Source organism: Triturus cristatus, chromosome 8 (genome assembly GCF_964204655.1).
Source record: "Triturus cristatus chromosome 8, aTriCri1.1, whole genome shotgun sequence".
NCBI classification, from domain to species: Eukaryota; Metazoa; Chordata; class Amphibia; order Caudata; family Salamandridae; genus Triturus; species Triturus cristatus.
The window spans coordinates 1,281,464,936-1,281,485,446 of record NC_140591.1 but is presented as its reverse complement, the minus strand read 5'-3'; the positions used below and the strand labels follow the sequence as shown (position 1 = coordinate 1,281,485,446).

General features: G+C 43.0%; 1 protein-coding gene across 2 annotated transcripts in view; it reads right to left on the bottom strand.

The window, feature by feature from the left end:
* The window catches only part of VGLL3 (vestigial like family member 3), a 71,134-nt gene extending 51,203 nt beyond the window's left edge, over positions 1-19,931 (bottom strand). Inside the window, exon 1 of one of the 2 annotated variants that reach the window (XM_085623017.1) lies at positions 19,565-19,931. In XM_085623017.1, the coding sequence (XP_085479143.1) occupies positions 19,565-19,684 (120 nt within the window). In that variant the 5' untranslated portion in view covers positions 19,685-19,931. Of the gene's footprint in view, positions 1-363; positions 747-19,564 lie in introns of those variants that run through there. The other variant, XM_085623018.1, reaches the window with a different exon arrangement.
* Positions 19,932-20,511: the final 580 nt, after the last annotated feature.

The following is a 20,511-nucleotide window of genomic DNA, read 5'->3' as shown; positions in this document are numbered from 1 at the left end:
ACCATTAAAACAATACGACACAAGGTACACTGTAAAGGAACATGTGAGAAGGAGACTTCTATTTTATTAATAAAAGGATCCCATTTTCCCTGACCCTTGGTACAGGATCGTACGGCGTCAGAAAGCTCCGTCTAGTTTAGCATACGACCAGCTGAACAGACCTCTCTCTGTCAGGTTACGCCGGACCGATGAACCATTGTGGAAGCACGTGCTTTCCTGTCCCCCCGAATAGATTTGTTTAACCTTCTTTAAGCCCCTATGCAACTCCACAGGCAGTCCCACACACTTTTTAAAGCACCACCATGGATCTTTAACTCCACCTCATACATGAACATAATAAAAACGAATTCTGATCGTACTTACGCCTTTCCAGAACATTGGTCGTCCAGACAGCATGAGTGTTTGTTCACTGCAGACCCTCTGCGAAGCACATATAGACATGTGCAGGCTGCGGGTACACTTGCCCTAGCAGAAGTGCCCGGCACATAGCAGCTCTCCTGAGTTCATTGTCAGAGCCAGCATCTCTGGGTGATTCTGCAGCGCACTGAAGACACAAGGCAGGCGCTAAACCCCGCCGAACCTTCCGAGAAGCGTCTCCGCGCTGGAATGTTCTCGCGTCCAGCCCGAGTGAAAGTGATTCATTTTTCCAGCTCAGCCCTTCCCACCGGAGAAAGGAGTTATCATTTCACGTTACAAGGCTGCCCCGGCAGATGTTGGACCCGCTGACAGCCGTTGTGTAATCGCAAGGCCAGGGTGCGCTGATACAGTGCGTTCCTCTCTGCGCGCACGCACGTGGCCGGCCGCGAGGCTCCGGTGCGCAGAGTGTCGCTGGAGCACCACTTTTATAAAAGCTTTTTTCAAAAGCATGACGACGCCGCCGTGAGAGCTTTGTTTTTCGAGGTCTCTTTGCAGATGGCAAAGTAGTGTTTGAAGGTTGTGTCCTTTACCAGTCGTCAGCAGCTTGCACGTTTAATGCGCGTGCCTCTCTTTACATGAATAAAATCTGTCATAGGAAGAAAAGCGCGTTGGCAACGGCACAGCCTTGGTTACTGCTGAAGGCATTCATGGCACAGGCCTGAGGAGGTGAAGAGGGGGCAGACATGGGCGTGGTGGGTTCTCGACGACCAGTTGTTAATAGAAGGGTATAGATAGGTTTTAAGGGGAGCCTATGCCTGCGCCGTCTTAGTGGGGAGGGAAAATTATATAGCTGCATCACCTTTTTGGTTAAGGTAATTAAAATTAAAATACAACTGTTTAGTTTGCGCTTCTTAAAACGCCCTGGTTAGAGTCAAATATTACACTCCAGCACTTAAGTTTTGCACAGGCAATCCCATGATGCAATGCGACACACGACGTGGCATGATGTTATGTTGCGTCGCGCGAGCGACCTCACAACCACCAGTGAATACGGCCTCTCTCTTCTATCACAAAAAATGGGAAGACTCACAAGGGAGGTGAGGAAACTTGAGGTTTTTAATAGGGTCTCTAAAATCTTGAGATTGCTTCATAACTTGTAGGTGGATAATTATCTAACATTACTCTCCAGCTGGTTTTAGAGACGTGGCTGAAATACCGTCTGTGGTCTTGGCTCATGGACGCATTGAGCTATTTACACTCTTTTTGAATGACCCTATAAAACAAACTTGTGTCGTGGCTAATGGACTACTTCACCCGGTACTCAGTTATTTTTTGGGAAATTGCTAATATTTCACGTCAATGAACTGGCAATATTTTCCATCCCAGATTCAATTTCTTAAGCAAGGTAGGGCAAGTCCATGTTGTAGTTTTAATCCCACTAAAAGTAATTGACGTCACAAAGCTGTTTCATACAGATAACGGTTTAATAGAAAATGAATTCTCTAAGGTGATGATCACTCAGATCAGATTAAACACTTTAAAATTAGGCAGACAGTTCTTTACGCTGTCTTCCGGAACTTGACCAGGAAATTTGCCCAATCTGATCCTTTTATGATTCTGACTTCCATGAAGATATGTTAGTGATTTCCTGTAACAATCATCCATAGCAACATACACAAAAGATACTGACCACTGTCAATACAAATATAATCAAATATTGGAATGCTAACACCCGAGTCCCAGCTATGACGTCACTTCATTTTCATGCAATCAACATTCAGACTCCGACTATGTGACCACATATGATGAGTTTCGGCTCATAATTTTTCCTGTTTCACATGTCTTTAGTAAGCAGCAAACAATACAACGACAGCTGGTATCTTTGATGACAGATATATTTACAATCGCAGGCCCTACCCATGGTCTATGGATTACAACTCGCGACCATCTAAATATACCATCACATACATGCTTTGTCATTGCAGTGAGTGACCAAGGCTTTAGGGCCCCTGTAACTCACGGGTATAAAAAGTAAACTGATTTACACCAAAATCGTATATGCAGCACAGTCAAGGCCTATGGTTGCCTGTTCCATATCTAAGTGTCTCGCCAGATTTCAGTGATGCGTGTGTTATAGTATCAATAGGGAGCCTACTAAAACATAACGCTTTTGCTGATAATGATTCCTTTACACGCTGCAATAGAGATCGAGTCAGATTTTCCTCGACCACAGTACACTGCATTGCTTCAACAAGTAGAAAAACAAATAAAGATTCAAAATTGAAGTGGAAAACAATACTGGAAGTAGACAATTCCCGAAAGGCCTTCCAATGCAGTGCACAACCCAGAAATGGACGTCAATATTTTTTCTTGGTCTTAGTGAGCTTGTGTCAACTATCTTCATTGCCTTATTCCTTATTCTCCATTCCATATTATTTCCTATTCGGTGTCACAGGAGAAACCTCTGGTGTACCTAAATTCATGGTTTTACTCCTCTGCCCTCTACCTGGGACTTTACCAAATTTTAAAGAAGAACCTCAACTAGAACAACTTTGTAAGATAAAAACGTGATATTTCCCGTAAAAAGAGGTGCAAATTACATTAGTTTTCTACTTGGCAAACTGTGAACGTGGGGGTAGGCTCTGCATCCTTATAATTGTCTTCACTGTCATCAGGAGGCGACTTCCATGATATTAATATGTTTATTTATAAGCCTATGGAATTCATTGGTTTTACGCCATACTCTGTTAATGTTGAAATTCAAAATGTTAATTGTTGTGACCTCTATGAGTGTCTCTCTATTAACATGCTATTAATGCTTAACTACACTTAAGGCTACTGAGCAAATACTTACATTTTTACTTCTATGAAAGGCCACATGATTTTAGATACTGAAAATAGCAAGCTGAAGGGAATGTAATTAGGTCATAGACAGAATGTAGAGTCCTTCTTCTGCTCTTGTAAACCCATGGGCTAGTCAGCAGCTTGCCATCAGGTGATCTTAACTAATAGCCATGAATTAAAAGATCAAATCTGGACCAGGGCAGGAAAAAACTGTGCCAAGCATGCAGTGTCTTAACCCTAATATGGCCAGCCACAAACGCCACTGCCAAAGTGATAGGTATCTTATATAAGTGATTCTCACCAGGCATGCTACTGCATTTTGATCTATATTGAGGCCAGTGAATCAGATAACCTTTTATTCCAAGCTAAAACCTGTTTGCCACAGTAAAATCATGAAGAGAGTATAGTGATAGGTCCATAATTTGATATGAACCATCATCAAGAAAATTAGGTATTGTCTTTAGAATCTTTAGGAGAACAAAGTGGGAGGTAGTCAAAGTTATTATTTCAGTCAGTGTTCTGCTAACAAGGAATTCCACATATTTAACCATCAAATATGGTCAGAGTCAAAACAATCAATATTGTCCTTCTTTGGTTCAAACTATTGTGCAACCTATCCTCCCACGAGTATGGCAAACTGGACCATCAGCTTCAAAGGTCATATGTTACTGCTGCACTAGAACTGGCATTATGATTTATGACAATTGGCCTTCATATACAGGGCTTAATACTAACCAGCCGATGATATGACCAAGGGAATTAGGCTAGGACTACGTAAATGTTCCTGCAATGATTTTGCTTAATAGACTACATTGAGTGGTACAACGGTATATCCTCTAAATTTGCAATTTAAATACCTCAGATAAATCACTGACACAATGTCTGAACAATTAATAACCTAGAAAATCAATGTTTCATGTGGACTTTTGTGGAGGAGAACAGCCAGTTCATATTATGATCTTACAGGTTCAAATTTGGAGCCAACAATGTAACAATTCAGCTAACATGCCACACAAGGACAGTGTATGCTTTATTCCAATTGGTGGTCATCTGATGTATTTCACAAAATCTATGTGAGCTCTATAGAAACAATTGGCTGTTAATTCCAGTGTGATGCAGCAGTTCTATGTCATCTACATAAAGGAGTACATGAATAAGTTTTCTCCAACATAGGACCAAGGGTTTTGCATTTGACAGTATCATAAACTAATCTAAAATCTTTAATTTAAATAGAAGAGGGGTGTGAACACACTTGTTTTACTCTCCTTGAATCTGATACTGACATATTCAATTGAAGAGTGCCATGTTTAGTACGTGGATAGCAAAGTAAAAAACTTTCACCATGCAGAAGGTATTTTTTTCACAAGCAGGCCCCTTTTACATGGTCATCTGCTGTGGAAAAGCCAATAAAGTACTATGAAATTATGCTGGCAATTTATGCAAAGCACTTTTAGCAACCATCAGCCCTACTAAGGGATTATGAATTGTTAACATTTTTTCATGAACTTATTCTCCTACATGTTACCAATTAGCTAACAGAAGTGAGATGTTTTCAGTGGAGTATGAGGTATGAGAGCAGTGGAATGTTGAGCGCTCCATTGATGAGAATGGAGTGCTACAGGCTTCTAATGGCTGGTAGAAGCCCGGAGTATCAACATTCCAATGTTTGTTTCCAACTATTGCTGTAAACAAAGGCCTCACGGAGACTGAGGGGATTTCATCCCCCTCAGGCTCCGTGAGGTCTTTGTTTTACAAAACAGAACATTCTGTCCTCTAGGGGCGGAATGTTCTAATAGCCGTAGAGCCCTCCATTGAAAAAGGCCAGCTCCATTGAAAAAGGCCCGAGCCTAGAACGGGCCTTTAATGTCTGGTAGAGCCCGCTACGTCGGACTCTAAGGCTATATGAGAGCACTGGAATGTTGAGAGCACCGTTGAAGACAATGGAGAGGAAGTGGGCTATAAACACTGGTATAAGCCTGCTATCACTAACATTCCAATCCAATAATCTGCAGTCTTTGTCTCTCCGTAGTCTCAGAATGCCTATTTGTGAAGTGCAGTATGAGAGGCAGAAGCTGTGGGCAACAACAGAGCACGGACTCGGCAGAATGTTTTCAGGACATCACTATTTTCAAATATCAAGCCCCACCCACATGGGCGTTATGAGGTTTACACCAAGGCTCTCTGGTTCAAGTAGTCCAACAATATAAGCCAGGCTTGAGTCCCCATTAAAAAACAAGCATTTGAAATGCAACAGGTCTCGCATTTACGCGAGTTTGAGCTATTGACATGTAAATGACAATGCCTTTTATTTATGTTTTGGTTTTTAAAACATAAAAGGCATTGTCATTTACAATGCTAATAGCTTAAACTCTCACAAAAGCGAGACCTATTGCATTGCAAATGCTTGTTTTATATGGGGCAGACTTATTACGGGTGTTTGTAGTGAAAAACGATGACACGACTGACCGAAGCATGCTATCCTTGTATTCTTTACGCGTATTCCATAGTAAGAAACGGGAGAAACTGATTTTGCCTGACACATACTTTTATTATAAATGTGGAGAAAATTACATCCGTTCAATTTCTTTTTATACACAATCCCCAAAAATGGAGCTCTATTGAGTTTTGCCTGCTTCGAATTGGTATGAGCATACCCTGTTTGCTCCACTCTTGCTAAGCATGCTGAAAAACTGTGGAAAGGGCATTTTTTTTCTCCCAAAACGTTTATTCTGTTTTACGCAGAGTGGCCAATGAACGTTGTCTGCCTAAACTTTTTGAAGCTAATATTTGAATAATCGTTTTTTGTGTTGTTTAAATAAAAAAGTACAATTTGACGTTCACTGCGGGGGTAAATAATATGTAGACCTATTATCCAGTTTCTAAGCGCTTATTTTTAGCAACCACCTAAGGAAAGACAGTTGAGTTTGCCCTTGGCAGAACTTGACCTCATGTCCAGGAGGTTACAGTAACAGAAGATGTCAGCAGTGAGTGTTGAACTCTGTGCTACGAGTCCCCGTCTGCTGCCAGCTACTTTCAGAAGCAAACATACCTGTTCACACTTTAGGTGCTGACAGGGGTCAGCTACGGTTAATGGCTGCGTCCTGGGCGCCAGAATATTTCACAAGAGGTGGTGAAACTTGCTTTTTGCTAACCGCAGTGTGAATTCCCCTGCGTGAAAAAAACAGATCTTGCAATGTTGTCATTAGGACCTGTTAAGGTTTCTGTGCCCATAATGCTCAGATGCAAAGAAATGCATTTTCCCACTTAAACTCCGTTGGCACGCGCGTGCCAGATGTCAGGAGCTCAAATGATTAGCAGAGAAATGTTTTCATATCTCGGAAAATAACTTAATTACACAACGTGGGCGTGAGAGTAAAACGTCTAACCATCCTTAGCCGTGACAGCGGGGTTTCAGTCAGCGCAGTAAATACAGAGTTGGACATAAAAACAAGGAGCGAGGGGCGGGTGATGGTGGGGGGGTGACCACCGAGGAAAGCGGCCGTGCATATATTAAGCGTATGCGCGAACCAGGCGTCATGGCGAAAACATAACGAAGTAGTCCTTTAATTAAAAGATACAGCCCTGTAGCGTAACTTAACAGTAGTTGGTCGGTGCTGCTTCCTCCAAAAACGGAAGTGACCTATGGCATCCAGAGCCAACCATAAGCCTGCTAACTGAAGCAATGCCACAGTTAACCAATGGCAGGCGGGAGGAGAAATTACCATCAATATTGTATTTACTGGAGGTCTTGCGACAGCGCATGCGCTGTCTAGGCTCGACCTAAAAACCAGTGGGTCTCTGCATTGTCCATAATGTTCAAGGCACCATTATTCCAACAGTACTACTAAAATAGTTGAAAGCGGTAGACAGGCTTACTGCAGTGCGACCAATATCTACCTGAGGCTCAGGTCCCCCTCGTTCCATAACAAGCCCACATTTGCGGGACTTGAGGATCCGCCATTTGCAGCGGCGGAAGAGCTTCGCGGCTGGACAAGCCGCATTACACAAAAACAGAGAGTTGCCCCACTGAAGCCATCTCACACGGGGGGGTTAACACACAGCTGCCTCAGGTGGTTGCAGGCACAGCTCTCCTGTCGCGCTTCGTCTTCTCATGCCAAACGCGTTTCGAGTAAAAAACCCTTGATCACTGGAAGGCAATTCATCACAACAGAGTACGGACTCGGCAGAAAGTTTTCAGGACATCACTTTATTTAAATATCAAGCCCCACTCACATGGGCGTTACGAGGTTTACACCATGGCTCTCTGGTTACAGTAGTCCAACAATATAAGCTTATGTGTATATATATATATATATATATATTCGGAGAGTTGCCGCTTAGCTAGGCAGCACACTTGGGTGCAAGTTGGGATCTGTGACGGCGGACTGAGGGACATGTTAAACTGTTATACCGCCCCCCTGCAAGAACTCGGTGAGCACTGTTGTGATAAGGGCAGACACCGCCCACTTGGGACTCCACTGGCTCTTAGGTGTCTGCTCTACGAGAATCCATTCTGGGTTTTCGTTTTCACAGTGTTTTGATCACCTGGAGTGTCCTGACCTGTCATAGAAGGACAACTGACTTAAAACGAAGGCGGGAGACCCACTTGAGTCAAATCCTAGCAGCATTGATAAAGTTTGGATAAAACGAAAAGCGTCTGCACAAATGCCGGAAATAAATGGATTATTAGCAGCTTTCCCTGTAGTCTCGTTGGTGTCCCTCTCCTTGTTAACTCAGGGGAATTGGTGCAGATATTTGAGGTACTGCCACAAATACCCCTTGGAACACCCACTCCAAAAGGCGTCCTGTTTCTTTGGTGGCAACTTTTGGACTTCACTACAGAACTCAGTGGTAAAAGCAGGACACGCCGCCCGCCCGCAACTTGTCCCGACATGAAGAGGGCCCTGCGATACTAAGGGGAGGAGTGCCACTTACCTAGGCAGCACACTTGGGTGCAAGTTGGGATCTGAGATGGCGGAGTGAGGGACACGTTAAACTGCTATACCGCACCCCCGCAAAACTCAGTGAGCACTGTTGTGATAAGGGCAGAAACAGCCCACTTGGGACTGCACTGGCTCTTAGGTGTCTGCTCTACGAGAATCCATTCTGGGTTTTCGTTTTCACAGTGCTTTGATCACCTGGAGTGTCCTGACCTATCATAGCAGGACAACTGACTTAAAACGAGGGCGGGAGACCCACTTGAGTCAAATCCTGGCAGCATTGATAAAGTTTGGATAAAACGAAACGCGTTTGCACAAATGCCGGAAATAAATGGATTATTAGCAGTTTTCCCTGGAGTCTCGTTGGCGTTCCTCTCCTTGTTAACTCAGGGGGATTGGTGCAGATATATATATATATATATATATATATATATATATATATATATATATATATATATTACCTACTGGCGGTCGCCAGTAGGTAGTTATAGTTAGGACCACGTTTCCATAGGAAAACCTCAACATTCTATTTTGAATAACTTTGGCGCCGGTCGACGAATCCTCGCGAATTTCTCAAAATAGGTGGGGCGCTACGCTCCGCTCCTACCCTGAAAGTCTCGGGGGGATTCGTCAAGCGGGGGCTGAGATAAAAGGGGGGTCCCAAAACGCGTTTTTCCCATGCATTTTTCCATAGGACCTTTAGAACGAGCTACAGCCCGAACGGCTGAACAGAATTACTAGAAATTTGGCAGAGAGGTAGTCCCTAGGTCAAGGAAGTGCCTTTTGTAGGTTTGGTGTAAATCTGTTCAGTAGATTCTGAGAAAATAGCCTTTAAATCAATATATATATCTGAGCCCGCTTACGGTACGCTTACCGTACGCTTACCGTACGCTTACCGTAAGCTTACGGTGGCGTGCGCGAGCGCGATTCTGATTGGCTCTTAGATCTTAGTAAACATTCGAATCGGCCGAAACCAGGAAGCGGCGTCCGCCATTTTGTCTCTCGCACTGAGTGTTGTTTATCAAACATGATGGCCAAAAACATGTTACGGGGCTGTTTTGACAACTCCCTCCCACATAGTCATGTTGAGGGAGTCCCCAAACATCCCCCAAGAGCAAAAACGGTTTTATTTTTTTTTCGGCAATTTCGCGGGGTACGCTTACCGTACGCTTACCGTACGCTTACCGTAAGCTTACCGTACGCTTACGGTAAAAAAATAAAAATAAAAAAAACACTATCCACACTTACCCCACCCCCTGTGCTTTTGGTGGCCGCAGGCCACCAAATGTGCAGGGCTTATTAATAGAGAAAAAAAACGTAATTTTGGCAACATGAAATTATAAAATCGAAATAAAAAAAACACTATCCACATTGACCTCACCCCCTGTGCTTTTGGTGGCCGAAGGCCACCAAATGTACAGGGCTTATTAAAGTTGATAAAAACCGTGCACGGAACGAACTGCGTTAAGTGGGCGCGCACGCCACAAATGGCGTAAAGTAACTTAGCATTTAAAAAACCGTACAAATTCACTGAAAAAACCATAGGTTTCACACACGTTATAGTTAGGAAATAGCATTTAAAAAACCTTGCTAATTCACTGAAAAAACCATAGGTTTCACACATGTTATAGTTAGCTGGACATTTTACTGATAAAAAACCAATGAAATTCCCCCGTTATAGTTACTGTAGGCAACTATAACTCACGCGACCATAATCCTCTGCTGATGACATATGTGTCTTTATGAAAAAAAAATATTTGTAATATATGTATAGCTAAAATTTAATGGAAGAAGATATGGGCAAATAAGTGTCTAAATACAGTATTAGCATCAGCAGAGGATTGCGGTCGCGTGAGTTATAGTTGCCTACAGTAACTATAACGGGGGAATTTCATTGGTTTTTTATCAGTAAAATGTCCAGCTAACTATAACATGTGTGAAACTTATGGTTTTTTCAGTGAATTAGCAAGGTTTTTTAAATGCTATTTCCTAACTATAACGTGTGTGAAACCTATGGTTTTTTCAGTGAATATATATATATATATATATATATATATATATATATATATATATATATATATATATATATCAGTGAATAAATCAATGGCTAAACTAATGTTATAGTTAGCTGAGAATTTCATTGACAATGTAACATTTCAGTTGTACAAAATCACTGAAATTTACCAGTTATAGTTAGCCCTGGTAACTATAAATCACGTCCTAAGGTAACTATATCTCGTGCCCCCACCATGCACAATTTTATCATCAATAATTTCATGACAAATGTTGCAGTGATATTATCAATGGGTCATAGAACACCTCATGAGTGAAAGTAAAATGTGGGGTAATTATCAGTGTATGGTGAGGGTGCGAGTTATTTTTATCTTAGGGCAAGAGTTATATTTACAAGAGCTAACTATAACTGGTGAATTCAGTGGTTTTGTACGTTTAAAACGTAATGTTGTCAATAAAATGCATACCTAACTATAATGTTACTTTAACCTTTGTTTTTTTCAGTGAATTTATAGGGTTTTTGTAACGTGAAATAATATTTTGCTGCCATACGTGAAGTCAACACTTCCTGCGCACGGCCATTCTCTGTGGGAATGGCATTGAATGGCATTGGAAAAGGTGTACCCTCGCCAAAATGTGTCTGCCTGATGCAACAAATGGATTTCTTTTAAACCCACTGAGTGCTCCTGATGTTCTTTTGAGCATAGTTGGTGGTAATATTAACTAGTGCACAGTGGTGGCTGGCCCAGGTAAAAGCAGTGGGATGGGCTGGGCTGGGGTGGGAGGGGAATGGAAGTTGACAGACAATAGGCTAGGTAATATTAAATAAAAAATCAAATAAAAACCACTTACCTTGCACTCGTGGCATCGCCAAGTTGGTGCACACTTTCAAGGTGATCTATGAAGCAGGGGCCAAAAATTAGGAAAGTTTGCCAAAACACACTTTCCACCATTCATTTTTCCTTAGGAACTTTAGACACAGCTAAAGCCCAAACCTCTGAATGAATTTACACCAAATTTAGCAGAAAGCTAGATCTTGGTCCGGAAATAGAGCTTTTTGTGTTTTAGTGCAAATCCATTCAGTAGTTTTGGAGAAATTAAGGTTAACAATCTTTGTATATATCACACTGTGGAGGATCCGTGAACCCGACAGATCTATTCTCAAGCTCTGATCTGATTGGCTGCCACCACATCAACTAGGAAGTTGCAGAAGCCATCTTAGGACTAGGGACTCAGTGCTGAATCCAAAAAAAACACAAACAAAGACATAGGGGCTGGTAGGGTACCCTAGGCTGGGGGGTGGGCTCCCAGTGGGACCCCGCTTAGGGCCAAAAATGTTTTTTCTTTCATTTTGCTAGAAATTTGTGGGAGATCTATGAATCTGCAGTAAAAGTTTTCCAAAAAGTGTGGGCTCCTGCCCTTTTCTTTAAATCCCCCTTTGCGGGCCAGGACCCTGTGCTCAGTGCAGCATATAGGTTAGGTGGAGAAGGGTGCATGGCCCCCCTCCCTAAGCCTTAAAGAGTCCCGGGAACCCTATTCCCCTGGGCCATGGATTAAAAAAAATGGGGGAGGCCACGGGGTCCCCTTCCTGAGCCATAAAGTGGCCTCGTGGACCCCATTCCCCCGGGTCCGGCTCAGTGACGGTTTCCCAGGGGTATCTATTTCCCTGCCCATGGACAGAAAAAGAGCAACAGTTCTTCAGCAAGGCGAGAGCACAAAGCTGTTCCGCCTGGTGGGAGAACAAAACACTTTCCTGCCCACACTTTCGGCCAGGTAAATGCACTGAATTGCTTCCACCCCACGGGAGCAAAAGAAAACTACTCCTGCAGGGTAGCAGCAATGCCAGCTCCTACTACACCTACCATGGGTGTAATCAGGGGATTCGGCAGTACTGCGGAGGCCCTGGGCCTCCCTCCGAGACCCCAATATGGGACGAACTGTGGCATGCCCAGGAAGGGCACCAGCACATGCCACATAAAAATATAGATATATTAATGCCGGATCCTGCAGTAGGAGGAAGCCAGCAGGGTCACAGGAGCACTAGGGCTGTCCTCGCGTCTCCCAAAAGAATAATGGCCTGAGGTGACCTGGGTGGGCTCCGAGGCATCCCAAAAATGTTTTAAAAGGAAAAGTCGGCTCCTGCAGGGCCCCATAGGGCAACTTAAAAGGAGCCGGTGGAGCTGCGGGGCCCATAGGCTCCCCCATGGCCCTCTATAGAAAAAAACAGTTGGTGTCCTGAGTGACACTAGTATACCCAGAAAAATATTTGAATAAATAAAAAAGTGAATAATAAATGAGTGGCCAAAGCTACTCTTTTATTATTCACTGCTCCTTCAAGGAGCGCTCCATACTGACCTAGGAGGGCTCTTCACATATATTTTGTTTTAGGTGATGTCCCTGAAAGAGGCAGTGACATCACCAAAAAATTGTTTTAATATTGTGGGGGAGCTACAGGGAGTTCTGCACCCCCCGGCAACACTAGAAAACAAACTTAAGTCTCCTGGCTCATTGAAACCATGGCCCCAGGAGAACTTACCATATTTTTGTAAATCATTTCTCAGCTGGGGCTTTTGCATTTCAGCTGGGACTGCAGTGCTACCTAGAAGCTGGTTGTATGGTTGCATTTTATATGACCTGAAGGCCTGGCCTGTATGTGGTAATTCTTATGATTACATTTAGGAGGGTGTAAAATGTTAAAAGGTAGACTCAGAGACATTTTTGTTTTATTTTTTTCTTAAAGAAGAAACAATATATCTCTCACTATTTATGTTCGCAATATCACCCCCAAAATGTAATAATAAAAACGATGTAAAAAAGTCACAGACATAGAATATAGTTTAATAAAACTTTATAAAATATTTTTCAGGTATTCAATAAACATTGGTGTGTGCATTATTGAAATATAGATTTGAATAATGTTATTGGTAATTTTTGGAGAAACATAATAGATCTGAGTTAAATTTAGGGTGCTGGCTGCAAAGGGTGGATGGGGGAGTGGGGAAGTATGGGTGGGGGTTTGACTTCATGTGGGGAAAGGGTTTGGCCTGCGGACAGCCTCTGTGGCCACTCCGTGCCACGCATGGACTAAGGCTGTGTGCAGCAAGGGGTTGACGAGATGTATGGTAATAAAATAGTACTTGAAAAAATGTTTTTAAAAGAAATGTACGGAAAAAAACAAAGGTTAAAGTAACATTATAATTAGGTGAAATGTTCAGTAACAATGTACCATTTGAACTCTAAAAACCATAGAAATTCACCACTTATAGTTCTGTCAATTAACTATAACTTGCTCTCTATGGTAACCATAACTCTTGCCACGCACTGCTAATTACCTCATATTTTACATCGCTCATGACATCTATGACATCATTGATGAGAAAACTGTGTATGACGGAGGCACAAGTTATAGTTACCTTAGGACACAAGTTATAGTTACTTGAGATAACTTTAACTATAACTAGTGAATTTCGATGGTGTTTAGAGTTTAAAACGTTACGTTGTTGCTGAACATTTCATCTAACTATAACGTTATTTTAACTTTTGGTATATTTTTGGAAATTTTTTTTATATATATATATATATTCTTAATCCAAGAAGCTCCTCCCGGGAAATCCGCCCGTAGTTTGGTGGCGCATTGTGCCGAATCTGCTCAAACCCGCGATAATGTTCCACAACACAAGCCAGTAAAGCGAGCTCTCAGAAGAAGTTGGGAAAAGTCGTATTTATTTTCTCAGAATGTTACGCGTTTCGAAAGATAAACTTTCTTGATCTGTGATGAAGAAAGTTTATCTTTCAAAACGCGTAACATTCTGAGAAAATAAATACGACTTTTTCCAACTTCTTCTGAGAGTGCACTTTACTGGCTTGTGTTGTGGACTATATATATATATATTTATACACACACACACACACACACTTAGAGGGGCTTTCAGTCAGCCCTTTTCATCCAATTGTCTGTTGTTGTCTCATTCTATATTTCTCCTGTCAACTACACCATGTGCAAAAGGGTTAGAGCCCACTCAGCCATTGGCTAATTTCACTGTGATTGATGGCACTCTGCTCTTTCACTAGGAGTATATCCGTACACAACGTAGTTTTATTCCGTGCCAATGACTGCTGTGGAAATGTGTGTTTTTATAGATTAAAAAAATATTTTTGCTTTTAGCCAATGTTTTTATTTTTTATAATGGTAAGGCTCCATCAGTTCTTCCAACAACAAAGTTTTACAAAATACAGGACACAGCAAAACAAGCAATGACAACGCCAAAAGACTGGCACCCAACACCAGACCTTTTGGGTTTGCCAATATGTGTTTACTCTTTCTAATGGGAATTTTCCTAAAAGGATGTAACCTTGAAGCCTCACCCAGATGTTGACTAGTCTTCACAAACCTTTTTACGTCGCTGAACTTTGTCAAACAGCTCCTTAGTTATAAAGAATAGAAAACTATTTTTTTAAGGATTAACTTTAATTAGCTAAATGCGGAACAGCCAGATGCTTAAATTGACAGGAAACAGCTGCGCAACACCCGAACATTTGTTTTTCCTGCATTTTGATTTCCCAGCAGGTGCAATGTCTCTCCCTTGAAAACGCTGGATTTTCACCACAGTTTGTTTCTAATTTGTCAGCGAGCTGAGAATTCTGGATTCATGTGGGTGGCAGGAAGTGAATGGGGTGGAATGGAAATGCAAACTGAAACCAGTAATGGCGTGGGCTCCTATAATGACTATTGCGTATATATTTATCTAAATTTTAGTGGAAATGAAACTCTCCACAGGATGTTGTAAATGATGTATGCAGATGTATCTTCTCGCAAAAGTTAGCGGCCCTCGCCGCGTCCAACACTGAATTAAATTATGACAATACTTATTGCTAGATACCCTTTATACAATTAGTTTGTAGTATTCTGCATTTGTATTTTTTATGGTTGATATTATGAATAATACTACTACTAATAGTAAGTCAGTTAAACGAGGAGGCTTTGTTATTATTGATTGCATAAGTGGTTTTGGCTGCATAATTTGTGCATCAGTGTTAATAACTGTAGATAAAAATGTTGAGAGCTCTATGTCAGCTCATGCATGTGTCTGCAGAAGATGAGTTCAGGGTAGTGTTAGACAGGCTTGACGCCCCTTATGTAACCTATCTCTCTAGTTTTGCCCTGAGTGCCTGATTCAGAGTTGGGTGGTAGCTGGAGATTCTGTGATATTTAGGGTAAGTGCTAAGTCACACAGGAAATCCACCTGTAGATTTTCTCCTCCATTTAAGTATCATAGAGGAAATCCCAATGATGGATTCTCGTCCATATTTAGCACTTACTGGAGGAATCCCTGTACTTTTTGTTGCCACCCAAATTTTAGTTAGGTCCTTAGTGAAAGTTGGACATTGATCTACTTTGACATCAAGCTGGCTGCGGGGTAAGCATAGTTTTCTCAGTGTCACCAGGGCAGTGCTTAATTTGAGCCGGTAGTTTCCGGTGCTGCTACTGGCACTTAACTGTTGGCACCGGCACTTAATCTTCGACACTGGCACTTATGACAGATGCCACATGGTGGCTGGCATTGTGGCTATAATTTAGAGATGAGCAGAACTGCAATTGTTTAATTCAGTAATCATTCAAAACAACTAATACCTGCCGGCGAAGATATATTTATAGCTATAGGGACCGGGAATAGGCTGAATTGTCTCACTTGTAGATGTGTGCTGGTTAGTAGTTGTGTAGGTTTGTTATTGGCAACGCTGGCAGTGGCAATGGGTGGTGCAAGCTGCAGAGGCCTCCTGGCTAGAGCCCTGGCACACAAATGAAGCACTGCAGCAGGGCCTGGATCCATTTTACAGCACCATAGCAAAGTATTTCTTCAAACCACTACCATGCTGTCTATATTCTATCAGAGATTGATCTGGAAACTTATGTTTTGAAAATCAACGATTTTGAACATATTCCTTATTTATTGATGGAGTTAGCAGATGGGTTACAAAAATATTCTTATTGCTGAATAATTAATATTATAGGTTTTTCCAGCAGCAATATAGGGCTGCCGCTATTGAGGTGTGTAATATATTTATGAGTTCCCTTAATTAGGATGGTATTTTGATGGAAATGCCACTGGTAGATTTTTGCTCCAAATGTACTATTGCCCCCATAAACTGAAGGATTTCATTTACCACCAATGCAGGTCCTAAAAGTGTTCATTTTCAAAGCCTGTGTCAGCAGGGACTTCAACATGTATGAGTCCCTACACATCCTTCTAGCAGACAGTGAGAGGCTGATACATAGACTACTGCCCACCAAGTAGGCCTTCCAACTTGAAAGCAGGAGTAAATATTCTAAAGGTGGACACATTTGCACATTTTATCCTGTGCATAACATGCGTTAATTCTCATGAGAATTATAAGTGGTATGCACTTTTGCTTGTGTGGTCATTGGGGGAGATTCATCACAAGGAATGCCTTTGTTGTGTACTAAAGTAATGCCAGCGAAATGTCTTTTTATGCGGTTCCGAAGGTCCTGCGTGGACGTTTTTTAGTTATAGTTCACATTAAGCGTCACAGTTCCTGAAAGACATTTACTTTTCAAATAATTTCTCCTGCAAGTGCAAATGATGTCACCAGTAAAAGAAAAACAAAATTGCACAGCATACAAGAAAGCCAAAAATCGACGTTTACATGAGAAAATAACAATTATTGGCAGTGAGTAATGCAATTTTGCAAAGCCCCAGAGGACATTCCCAAATACCATAAAAAAAATAATGGCGTCGACTCTCCGAAATGTGTGGATATTTACTTTCGCAGGATAGTTTGTATAAGTGTGCTGTGGTGTCAGTACCACAAGTGTTAACAACGCAAGGAGTTGTAACCTTTCAGGAATGCATCTGAAGTTGTTGATTACATTGTTTGAGCGGCAGCTGGTATGTGACAACTTTGTGGCTCAGAATAAAAAAATGCAAGATTAAAACAAAAACATCTGTACTGTGAGCGCGCCCGGGTGTCTGTATACACATACCAGGCAGAGTAGTTTGAATTAACTGCTTAGACTAAGGAAAGAAGAGGGCTCCTGACAACTTCATATTCACATCCCCTCGACTATGTGTGTTTTCGCTATTTAATAATACAGTTATTGTGTGCATCAAGCCGAAGGGTTGACAGCTGCGCCTCTAATGTCCCCTTTTCCTGCTTATGCAGACTTGCATACTTTTACTCTTTCATCGCACTTTTAATTGTCGGGAACCGCAACATACCACTGAGGAGATGTGTGAGTTAAACAAAACGTTGCGCTACGAGGGACATCTTGCACTTGGAATAGTGCAGTGGAAATTTGCAAACTATGTGAGCGTCATGGCCAAAACATCTCGGATCCCGGAGAGCCGGAGGCGCGCCAGCCCTCACCGCAGAAAGGGTGACACGGCAGAAACGAGCGCACGAAAGTGCAGTGTAACTAACAGCATTCAATCTCGGAGGAATGTGTCTGCGAGGGGCTGGGAGCAGCGTGTGTGAGCGCCTGCCAAGGGCCGGGAATGCGTCCGCCCACACGCATACTTAGCATACGTGAGCGCGGCCTCGGGGGGGAGCCGAGACTTCTCTTCCAGCTCTCGCTGCGGACTTTTCGCGTAGCCCCTAGTGGCGCGTTTACTATGGCTTTCTCCTTTGGCACCATACACCTAGCATTGTTTGCTGGCTGACTTTACACAGAAGCCTTTGCAATAATATAGGGACGAGTTTTCCGGGGTGAAGCGTCTGTGCCGAGGAAAATTGGGTGGCTTGAGTAAAGCGTGCCCCTCTATGTTCTGGCTAAATATTGTTTTTCCCGCCATCCTTAAAAATGTAAGACGGAAAAACAGGCAGACATAATTCTCACAATCTCTCTTTTGCAAGTTTCCATAACACTGCAAACTAACTAATGTTGTTTACAGGCCGATTGATACAGAGCCATCCATGTGTATTAGTCAGTTAAGCCCCATGCGCTTTTGTTTTGATATCTAAACGCGCACAGTTCACTGAGAATATAGTTACTTGCCCAAGATCACACGCAGAATACATTGAGCCGACAAGACACTCGAACCGAGGGCCTCCAGGTGCCACGAGCATTTGGCTTGCAGGTGCACTCAATCCGGCCCGCTCACCAGCACGTGCCTGTGAATTACGAACAGGAAACTCTGCCCCTTCCTCCAGAGACGGTTATTTGGGGCTGCCTCCCATGTATGGTGAAACGGTCTTCATAGAGAGTTATGATAAAACCGCATGGAATGCAGCCGCCACAGGAAGCCTTCATCCTTGGCTGTAAACGGCGAGGCAATGTCAGTCCCGCTTCACCCCTCCAAACACACTCCCCAAAATGGCACCGAGCCCATAGCACTTCTTAGAAGTTTTCAGAAGTCCAGTGGAGGCACACACAAAATCACATACATGTTTTCTGTTAAGGACGGAGATTACATCTGTTAAAGTTTTCAGTAGCTCTATTTTCGGACAACATTTGTGCATGTTTAAAACTTTAATCTCACTATTTCCAAATGTTTTAGCTCCATTTTCAATCAAGTCCCTATGTATATACATACCTGCTTCAGACTATCCATATATGCAGTTTCAATCAACGTATGAAACTTGTGGGGTGGCGGGGACAGGAGGGGTGTCTGAAGTGTTCACACACAATTACGACCTGCTGTAATCCCTACACTCCCACGCGTGGGTTTACTGTCACACACACACACACACGGGCGCGCGCTTGCAACAGTTCACCGATGGTGATAGTGCCACAATGCTAACACATGCACACTTTTTTTTGCTTTGTGGTTCAAACACACACAGAGCCTTACATAGAGTAGTCCTTCAGATAACGGATTTGAAAGTAGACATATTATTTAAAGCGCTACGAAACAGCTAGAATGCTATGACAGTGTCTTTATTGAAGGACAATGTATAATAATTAAACTCCCTAGTCATCACACACCCGTTCCCCCGCCCCTATAATGTATTCTCTCAGTAAGTCATACTGCAGACTTCTTTAAGATAGGTCCACTGGGCAGAGGCATTTTAATGCATGGGCAGAATGGGTACTTGCCAGGGCCCCCACTTTCTACGGAAAGTGAACGCTCTATGTCTACAATACAAATTCTCCCCTCTCTGACTACCTCAGGCTCTGTCTCTCTTTAGCCATTGCCATCTCAAGGATGTCTATGGTCCCAGAAATACATATTTCGTCTGTTTTTTTGCGTGACCCCATTTCTGAAAGATTGCTTGGCGTCATTCCATCTTTAATTAGCAGAAAACGCACACACAAAAAAACAGGAGCCTCAGAAATATATGTTGCACGGCGCCCCATAAATCCAAGAAGACAACCTTGCCGATAGGCTACTTGTAGCATCTCACCTTCCTCCCCCCGCCCCTTCCGCCCGCGCTCAGTGACAGGCTCTCACCTGCTGGCTCTGGTGCGGCTGATGACAGTAAGCGGCGGAACACGCTGACGCTGACGTCGGGGCAGGCAGGTACTGGCGCACTCCATAAGTTTGGTGGTACATAACATCCAGACAACTCATGGCAGGTCCTGAGACTCCCAAGCATAAACTTTCCCCGTCCTGCTTTCTGTCCTGTGTTAATGCTCGGAGCAAGCTTCCACTTTGAGTAAACGAGCCAGCTAGCGGGGTTCCGCCTCCTTTCACCTCCTCTTCCACTTGTTCCCCGTCCCCCGTCTCCCCCTCTTATATAGAGGAGCCTTTGAGAGGCTCACTCTTGACAGCTCCCGCTGCACATGGAGCGGCTGCAGAGACAGAGGCAAAGGGCTGCAGTTATTGCTATTTACATACGGACAATGGGAGCGCCCGTCCTGGCCAATGGCAGCTCCGCCCCTGTAGAATCACAGAGCAGACTTGTCCAATCACCGCAGACCATAGGCACACCCCTGAGGCGATGGATCGAGCCCTGATTAGAGTGCCCTCATCTCCAGCACTTAGAGCATCCTCGAGACTTCGCAAGCTAGAGGTCTCACCTCCTTTAACCACACTCCGAATTTGCCCCCCTCCCCAAGATTTTTGTCCCTTGAGCACTTTGTCCACGCTGAATGCACTACCCGAATCCTGTGTTTCCTACTTTTCCATTACATTAACTCCATATAGCTACCAACCATGGATTGCCCGTCTGAATGTTTCCTCGCCCTTAGGCAGGGCTTTAAGTAGACCGGGTCCTGCTGGTACTGAGCACCGACAGTTCTAAAAAGCAAGTGCAGAGAGGAGACCCTATCGGGCTGTCCGTTTTTGCTGTCAACTTCCGTAAAAAAATATTTTTTAACTCTGGATCGATGCCACCCTTCACTGCTTGTGATGTAACTTCAAAGAGACTCGTTATAGTACTTTCACAGTATCATCTT